Raw genomic sequence first — 9,726 nt, forward strand, 5'->3', positions numbered from 1 at the left:
CAGGGACATGGTTAAATGGCATCCAGAACTGGGCTGAAGCACAAAAGGGATAGTGAGTCTTTATGATGAATGGGCGAGGAGACAAGGAAGGGCGACTGCCCTCTGTGAGGGTGCACTGAGCTCTGCCTGGGGATGGCAGAGCAGCCAGGTCAGAGCAAATGGAAATGGCCAACTGAGGAGCCCAACTGTGTCTGTTCCTGGCTTCCTGATCAGGAAGAGCAAGTGGAAGGTGCCCTCTACACACACATGGGAGCCTCATGGTGTCAGGCCCTTGTCTGCATTTTGGGCCTTTTTCACTCTAATGTGTGCTGCAGGGACAGCACAGCTGGGCATACACCATCCAGAAGACCCCTGGAGAGCACTGATGGCAGCTTCCTGACCAAGCCATAGAGGAACCAAAGGGGAGAGGTACTCTGCTGGGTACCTGTGGGGAATGCTGTAAGAAAGATGTAGGCTACAAAAGGAAGGCTGGGGAGAATGTGGGCCCACAGTAGAATGGGGCAGGGAACCTGGTGAGACAAGACATAGAAAAGTCTCTGATACTCCTTTCCTTCCTGACCTCACTGTTTATTAGTTGGACTGGGCTTCTTGGAATCCTAGGTGCCAGAGACAGGAGGGAAACGTTGGTGCAAGGCTGATGTGCCCTTGGTGATAGAGGAGTAGATCAGGGAATGCCTAAGCAAACAAGATCCTGAGTTGGAAGAGTGACAGGAATCACAGAATGCTTGAGCGGATTGGGTTGGAAGGACCATAACTACCAGTTCCATCCAGTTCCAACTCCCTTGCTGTGGGAAGAGCTGTCAGCCGGTAGATCTGGATGCCTGGGGCCTTTGACATCATCAACATCGGCAGGGATGGGGCAGCCACAACTTCTCTGGGCTACCTGTTCCACACCTGTACCGTGCCTCACATCATGATCTATGCAATGGAAGGAATGCCTTCCAAACATCATATGTAATGTCCGTGGCTGTACCCCCCCCACATCCAAATGAGGCAGGAAGGAAGAAGACCAAAGGAAAAGTACTATTTGAAAGCTTGTTAAGTATCTTTTAACTTATTCAGGGAGCCTGGTTCCATGTTTACACGAGCTCTTGGTGTGAGAAAACAGAAAGTGGAAGGGAAAGAAGAAGTGGAATAGACTGCAACATTTTTACAGATTACAGTATCACACTTACACACACACACACAAAATCAAACATACATAAAGTATAAAGAACCATCCCTGGGAATCATGTGAGGCAGATGCGCATTTTATTGAAGCTGGAATAGTGCACATTTTGCAACACTTTGCTGAGAGCATGCTTGATCTCCTTGTTCCTCATGCTGTAGATTATAGGGTTCAGCGTTGGAGGGAGAACAGAATACAGAAATGACACCATCAGATCCAGGGATGGGGAGGAGTTGGAGAAGGGCTTCATTTGGGCAAAAGAGCCAGTGCTGAGAAACAGGGAGACCACGGCCAGGTGAGGGAGGCACGTGGAGAAGGCTTTGTGCCGTCCCTGCTCAGAGGGTATTCGCAGCACAGCCCTGAAGATCTGCACATAGGACACAACAATGAAGACAAAAAACACTAAGGCTAAACAGACACTAAAAAGGAGAAACCCAACTTCCCTGAGGTAGGATTTGAAGGATTTTGAGCAGGAGAGCTTCAGGATGTGGGGGATTTCACAGAAGAACTGATCCACAGCATTGCCTTGGCACAGAGGCAGGGAAAATGTACTGGCAGTGTGCAGCAGTGAATTAAAGAATCCAATGCCCCAGGCAGCTGCTGCCATGGTGGCACAAGCTCTGCTGCCCAGCAGGGTCCTGTAGTGCAGGGGCTTGCAGATGGCAACGTAGCGGTCATAGGACATCATGGTGAGAAGGGAATATTCTGCTGAGAGGAAGAAGACAAAGAAAAAGACCTGTGCAGCACATCCTGCATAGGAGATGGCCCTGGTGCCCCAGAGGGCATTGGCCATGGCTTTGGGGAGAGTGGTGGAGATGCAGCCCAGGTCGAGGAGGGCGAGGTTGAGGAGGAAGAAGTACATGGGGGTGTGCAGGCGGTGGTCGCAGGCTACGGCTGTGCTGATGAGGCCGTTGCCCAGGAGGGCAGCCAGGTAGATGCCCAGCAAGAGCCAGAAGTGCAGGAGCTGCAGCTGCCACGTGTCTGCCAACGCCAGGAGGAGGAACTCGCTGATGGAGCTGCTGTTGGGCATCTGCGGTTCCTGGGCATGGACAAGTTTAGATCATTCTCAGAGTCTCTCCTCCTGCTACACTAGGAAAGTCCATTTAACTCCATATATACCATTTATTTTCATGAGCTTCAGCATCATGTAAGAAGTAGAAGCTTATATAGCTCTTACTTTCCTCTCATTTCCTTATCCTATCCCAGCCTCCTGGATATTTTCCTCTTGGGAGCAATTTCCATGTCTCATATCTTTACCCTGTTTGCACTCAGAGCCCTCATCCCTACCTCTGTATGCTTAAATTTGTCTTAGAGTAATCTGCCTGTTATCAGGATAAATGCGTTATTCATGTCTGTAGAGAATGATAATTTCAGCTGGTGCTGTCCTTTGGGAGAGAAGAGGCTGAAAGCACATGAGGAGATTGTTCATGTAACAGCAGGTTGAGAAAGATACAATTTAGGATTCCCAGAGATGTGTTCATATTTCACAGCTCCCTTCGAATTTCAGCCTCCAGTCCTTTTCCATTCCCTAAGGATATAAAAGAAAAATCCCTGCCTTGTCTCTCCTCTTGCAAAGTGCCTTTGAAAACACTGTATGGTGCAGTGTAGCTGTGAGCCCCCTGCCCCAGGCAGCAGCTGTGGCAGCAGAAGGCCCCTGCCCTGCTGGGGGGCTCCTTCCCCCCACACGTCTCCCCGCAGCGCCCTGGGCAGCTCCCCGGGCAGGCTGAGTGCTGAGCCTGGCAGGCGGCAGAGTCCCTGCCCCGGCACACAGCCCCTGGGGCACAGCAGGGACCCTGCTCTGCACCACAGCCCTGGGCACCCGGCTGCACCCCCGGCTGCACAGCCTGCAGCCGTCCTGGGACACGCAGCCCTCAGGGCTGTGCTCTGATGCTGCAGCACCACAGCCCTCAGCTGGAGCTTTTTCCCTGATAAAGAAACACAGAGCGTCTGAAGCCTGATGTGCTATGGGATGTCGGAAACTTACTGAACCCTCCAGGAAAAGGGCTGCTCTGCCTGCCGCGAGCAACTTACCTTGTCAAAGTCTATGAGTAGTGCTCCTGCATGAAGTCACAGCTGGCTCACATCCCACACATCATGTAAGCTCTGTCTCCCTTCTCTCCACCCCATCTCTTGCAGATCATGTCCACTGTCCTTCTGTGCTGTACAGAGGAGATGATCCCGGGCACGGCTGTCTTTCTGCAGTGCTGCCCACTTGTATGACTTGTCAGTGTTCCAGGAGCCTGGCCCAGCTCAGCAGCAGAGGAGGTGATTTCATCTCTCCCTGGAGATATCCATGGCCCTCATGAGCTGACAGCTCCTTCAAGGCATCACTGCAGAACGTACTTCCAAGTCAGCTCAATTAATCAACGTGCCCAGTGGATTCCAGAAGCACAGTTGTTCCCACTGAAAGAAGTTTGACCACAAGAGAAGCAAATGCCAAATCTGGAAACCTGTTCTCATGACCCATAACAAAAATGACACACAGACAAGGATGCTAATGGGAACACCAACTCATGCTGTGCTAGAACTCTTTGTACATTTGCAGGCTTGAGCTCTTTTTTGGACCACAGCTACAGTTAAATTGCTTCCACAACTGGGCTGCAGGACAAGGGTGATAAAGAGTCTTTATGATGGATGGGCGAGGAGACAAGGTAGGGCGACTGCCCACTGTGAGAGTGCACTGAGTTCTGCCTGGGGATGGCAGAGCAGCCAGGTCAGAATGAATGGAAATGCCCAACAGAGGAGAACAACAGTGTCTGTTCCTGGCTTCCTGATCAGGAAGAGCAAGTGGAAGGTGCCCTCTCCAGACAGATGGGAGCCTCATGGTGTCAGGCTCTTGACCGCATTTTGGGCCCTTTTCACTCTAGTGTCTGCTGCAGGGACAGCACAGCAGGGCATACGGCATCCAGGACATCCCTGGAGAGCACAGACGGCAGCTTCCTGACCAAGCCATAGAGGAACCAAAGAGGACAGTTGCTCTGCTGGATCTCATACTCACCAGGAAGGAAGGGTTGGTGGGAAATGTGAAGATCAAAGGGACCCTGGGCTGCAGTGGCCATGGGATTGTGGAGCTGAGGAGCATGAAGGGGGGCAAAAGACAAGCTCACACCTTTGGGCTTTAGTGAAGCACACCTTGGCTTCTTCAAGTGTCTGTCAGGTACGGTCCAGCACGGTAAGACTCTCAGCCGAATAGGGTCAAAAAAATGTGCTAATGATCTAAGGATACTGCTTCCAAGCTGAATAAATCTATTCCAAGTAGTGGAAGCCAAGTAAAAATGTCAGAAGTCCTGCAGGAATGGTAATGGATTGCCCTGAACAAACCCAAACACAGAAAGTAAACAGTCAGGGAAAGGAAGCAAGAAGAGGTCACCTGTCAGCAATGCAGATACTTTGTCCAGCGCACCTGCTGAGATGAGTTAAAGAATCAGAGTTCCTCTGCCCAGGCATATGAAAGACAAGAACTGCTTGGAGAAATATGTAGGTGACAAAAGGAAGGCTAGGGAGAATGTGGGCCCACAGTAGAATGGGGCAGGGAACCTGGTGAGACAGGATATGGAGAAGTCTCTGATACTCCTTTCCTTCCTGACCTCATGGTTTATTAGTTGCACTGGGCTTCCTGGAATCATTTTTTAATTATTATTATTATTATTATTTTTCCATAAAAGCCAACATTTTCCACCACTTTGTTTGCAGGACACAGATGCCTTCAGGTACGGGGACACAGATAGCAGTGCCAGTGCCAATGCCCTGTGACTAATGCCCAGCGTCCACCGCTGCTCTACCCTGCTGCGTATTTCATGTCCCTCATCCTCCAGGGATCTCCAGCTCTCCTAAATTAATGACCATGCTGAAGGGCATGTTGTCAGCATGCCACCTGGACACATACTCTTCCCACTGCTCTCCACATCACCCCATCCCTTGCACATTGCTCAATCAAATACCTCCCAATTATGTGGCTGATTTGTGACCTTCAAGGAGATTATTGGAACCTGCTCCATCTCTCCGAAGTCTGATGGACTCTCTTGTCAACTCCTTCACTGCGATTATATCTATCCCTTCCTATCTCTGTCTAACTCATTTCTAGTACAAATATTCCCTGCAAAAGACAAACCCCATTAGGTGCAGCTTGGACAAGGCATGCAGTTGATCACCGTGTTTTTCTGATCATTCAATTGAATGACGTCGCTTTCTGTTTGTGGGCAAAAAAAGAGAAATCTTTCCTTGCCAACGTGTAGCAGGTTCTCTGAGGAAAGCCAGTGGGAGTTGGTGCAAAGGAGGTTTAACAGTGAGCGGGTGACTCCAGAGGAGAAGAGTGATGTGAGGAGAAGGAGGAGAAGTGATGCCAGTCCCACGGGGCCAACGGGAGTAGAAATGGAGTGGGGAAGTTGAGGAGGACGTTTGTCCACACAGTATCAGAGCAAAGCTCATTATGAGACATCCTGGATCAGTATCAACTGCAAGTGCTGCTTTAACTTCTTGTTTAAACACAACCATAAATAAATAAATAACTGCACTTTTTAAATGCCCATCAGACTCTTCCTCTTTAAGCTCTTCCGGAAACCTCTCCAGTTAGCTGTACAAGTTCTGAACACCTGAAGAAGATGACAGGAAGGCACAAGGCACAGGAGGGCTCTTTAGGGTGTAATGGGGACTTTTGCTGCTGAATCCATCAAACTCCAGTGCAGAGAGAAGATGGCATGAAGTGCTCAAGAAGACCAAGTCAGAAGGAACAGAGAAGTTTCTTGGAGTATTAATGAGCCCCACTGAGGGCCACTAACAAGCAAGCTTCCCTAGGGACTTGTTAGAGCAGATAATTGGAAGCCATGCTGACAGGCAGGCAAAGGCACTGGGATGGTGGCTGTGATGCTGAGAAAAGCCTCCTATGTCTTATGAAGCAGAAAGGCCAAGCCCTGATCCCCAGACCCTTGGCAGGGAGATCCTGTCCCTCATGCTGGCTCAGGGCCCTTCCTGGGGCAGTGGGATGGGGGTTTGTATGAGGACAAATGAAAGACAAGGGGACAGCAGCTCCCAGGCTCTGCATGGGGTGCAAGGATGCTGTGAGGCCCAAGTCCTATGTGGGCAGTGTGTCTCATCCCAGGCTGTGGGATGTGAGAAGGACCCAGTCTGAAGAAACAGTGCATCCCAAGGAAACTTCAGATCTCTCAGTTCTAGAGTCCTCCTTTGATCATTACCGAACAGTTTTATGTCCTTTATGTTCTGTGGTGCCCAGAAGTGCACCAAGGGCTCCAGGTGAGGCTGCAGCAGTGCAGAGCAAAAAGGGACAATCCCTTCCCTCACCCAGCCTGCAATGCCGTGCACAATGCACCCCAGGGGATGGTTGGCCTTCTTGGCTGCCTGGGCACACTGCTGACTCACGCCCAATTTGTTGTTGACCAGGACCCCCAGTTCCTTTCAGTGGCACTGCTCTCCAGTGTCCCATCCCCCAGGCAGTGTGTATGTCCAGGGCTGCCCCTTTGCAGGTGCAGAATCAGGCACTTGTTCTTGTTATACTTCATGTGGTTGGTGCTTGCCCAGTTTTCTAACTTGTTCACATCTCTCTGCAAGACCTTTCCACCTTCAGTGGTGGAAACAGCACCTCCTAGTTCAATACCATCAGAAAGCTTGCTCAAAACACCTTTTGCTCTTGAATGCAAGTCTTCGATGAATACATCATATATGTATAAGCCTTTGAGCCCCATCCATAGGCCAAATGCTCACCCACAACACTGTGTTTCTGTCTAACCCTACGCAGGACATTCTGTCCAGAAGTATTCTGTGAGGAACAGTATCAAAAGCTCTACTGAAATCCAAAACGACAACATCAGTTTGCTTCCCTTGTTCATCTAAATGGATGACCTCTTCATCAAAGGACATTAAGTTCAATAGGATTTTCTACTCATGGACTTGTATTGGCTTTGACCAAGGACAGAATTGTCTTTCAGTTGTTTTCAGTAACTCCCACCATCATTTCTTTTTCCAGAATTTTACCAGGTACTGAAGTGAGACTGACAGGTTCATAATTGCCTAGATCATCCTTCTTGCTCTTCTTTCAAACTGGAACAATGTTTGCCAGCTTCCTGTCATCAGGGAACTGGCATGACCCTATAAGTTTCTGATGTCATTCAAATGAGTCACACACAGACACCTCATTGTGCACATCTGAACTCAACTAAGAGGGCATATGGCTCCCATGGACCTGTGGTGAACAGAACCACATTTCAGTTCCAGGGTTTCCAGTAGCGGATGAGATGCCTAATCCTAGGGTTAGGATGAGATGGCTTGATAGTAATAGGAGAAAGTCTTTAAAGTACAGACGTGAGATTTAGTTAAGGTTTTGGGAAGACATTTTCTACTCAAAGGAAGTGGAACAGGTTGCATAAAGTAGTTCTGTGTGCCCCATCCTTGGAGGCATTCAAGGTCAGGATGGATGGGATCCTGGGCCTGATCTGATGGTTGGTGCCCTGCCCATGCCCGGGGGCTTGGAACTAGGTCCTATTTAAAGTCCGCTCCAACCTAAGCCATTAGATGATCCTGTAATGTTATGCCTGCGCTGCCTCAGCTCAATCACTGAGCAGAACAGGGGAAGTCCACCCCTCCCTGCACTTGTCTGTTTGTCATTTTTGTTACGGGTCATGAACAGAGGTTTCCAGATTTGGCATTTGCTTCTCTCATAGTCAAACTTCTTTTGTTAGGAACATCCATGTTTTTGGAATCCTCTGGACGTGTTGATTAATGGATCTGACTTGGAAGTACATTCTGCGGTGATGACTGTGCTGTCTTGCAGGAGCTGTCAGCACAGGAGGGCCAGGGATATCTCCAGGGAGAGCTGTGGGGAGAGAAGGAAATCACCTCCTGTGCTGCTGAGCTGGGCTGGGCTCCTGAGACACAGGGAGCTGATATAAGTGGGCAGTGCTGCAGAGAGACAGTTGTGCCCAGGAGCAGCTCCTGTGCACCACACAGCAGGGCTGGGGCCATGTCCATCCAGAGATGGGGAGGAGAGAAGGAAGAGAGTTTAGATGTTCTGTGGCACAATAGCAGGCTGAGAGCTCACTGGAGGTGCATTTCTCATTATCCTTGACAAGGTAATTATTTTGCTCCAGGCAATGAGTCTGATTTTCCTGGAAGGATCACTAACTCCGGGACATCCCATTAGATATCTGGCTGAAGGTGCTCCATGTTTCTTTACTGTGAAGAAAGGTCAGCTCCAGATGAGGGTTTCGGTGCTGCAGTGTCAGAGCACAGCACTGAGGGCTGCGTGTCCCAGGACGGCTGCAGGCTGTGCAGCCGGGGGTGCAGCCGGGTGCCCAGGGCTGTGGTGCAGAGCAGGGTCCCTGCTGTGCCCCAGGGGCTGTGTGCCGGGGCAGGGACTCTGCCGCCTGCCAGGCTCAGCACTCAGCCTGCCCGGGGAGCTGCCCAGGGCGCTGCGGGGAGACCTGTGGGGGGAAGGAGCCCCCCGGCAGGGCAGGGGCCTTCTGCTGCCACTGCTGCTGCCTGGGGCAGGGGGCTCACAGCTACACTGCACCCCAGAATGTTTCCAAGGACACTCTGTATGAGGAGAGGCAAGGCAGGGATTGTCTTCTTTCTAATCTTAGGTATAAGAAAAGGACTGGCGACAGAAATCTAAGAGGGGATGTCAACAGCAGAGAGATTCTACATGCAAGGAAATGCTGTGGGGTTGTTGAAATGAATATTAGGTGTTGTTTGCATGTTGTATGGTGATGAGGCATTGCTGAAGTACGTTGAGAAATGCTGATTACTTAGTGATGGGAAGTAGATTCCTCTGCTCTCATCAGGGTCTGACTTCTTTTCACAGTGTTATGGAGGTGCAATTATTTTCCATCTTCCAACTCGTCAAGCTCAGAGCAATTAGAAACATGCCCAACCATCTCCACTTACTCCGCACCAAGCAGCTGTGAATCCCTTTGCCTCTCGGGTCTCATAGGCAGCCATACTGAGAGCACCAGAAGCACTCAGAATTACTCAATTCAGCAAACACTCCATGGACACACTGAGTGAGAGGAGGGATTACAGAAAAAAATTCACTCAAATTTATTTTTATGACCCACATATTTCTGGCTTTGAGCTCACAGATGCTTACAAGCACCTCTCTATTAGAAGTTACTTTATCTGACCCATTTTGTAAAGAAAACTTGCCCTCACACAAACATCACATTTCCCTGTATCTACGGGGACAAGACTGCTTCCTTGAGAGAAAAAGTGCAGAAGGCCTCCAGGCAAACTCAGCATCATGAAATGTAGCTCACATCATTGTGATTGAATGAACATTTTCCACACAGAAATCTCTGACTTGAACCTTTGTACTCCTTGGACAGGTCCTGGTGCCCAGAAGTACCAGATGGCCAACAGCAGCTCCATCAGCGAGTTCCTCCTCCTGGCGTTGGCAGGACACGCGGCAGCTGCAGCTCCTGCACTTCTGGCTCTTGCTGGGCATCTACCTGGCTGCCCTCCTGGGCAACGGCCTCATCAGCACAGCCGTAGCCTGCGACCACCGCCTGCACACCCCCATGTACTTCTTCCTCCTCAACCTCGCCCTCCTC

The 9,726-nt window shown here is 50.2% G+C and overlaps 1 protein-coding gene across 1 annotated transcript; it reads right to left on the reverse strand.

The window, feature by feature from the left end:
• Positions 1-1,229: 1,229 nt before the first annotated feature.
• Positions 1,230-2,198, reverse strand: LOC112530835 (olfactory receptor 14I1-like). Its single transcript, XM_025145368.2, has one exon. The coding sequence runs from the start codon at positions 2,196-2,198 to the stop codon at positions 1,230-1,232; it is 969 nt and encodes a 322-aa protein (XP_025001136.2).
• Between the last annotated feature and the right edge of the window lie 7,528 nt (positions 2,199-9,726).

Source organism: Gallus gallus, chromosome 33 (genome assembly GCF_016699485.2).
Source record: "Gallus gallus isolate bGalGal1 chromosome 33, bGalGal1.mat.broiler.GRCg7b, whole genome shotgun sequence".
Classification (NCBI taxonomy): domain Eukaryota; kingdom Metazoa; phylum Chordata; class Aves; order Galliformes; family Phasianidae; genus Gallus; species Gallus gallus.

Excerpts from the sequence above, each read along its gene's own strand:
- LOC112530835 (XM_025145368.2), bottom strand. The coding sequence starts at position 2,198 with ATGCCCAACAGCAGCTCCATCAGCGAGTTCCTCCTCCTGGCGTTGGCA.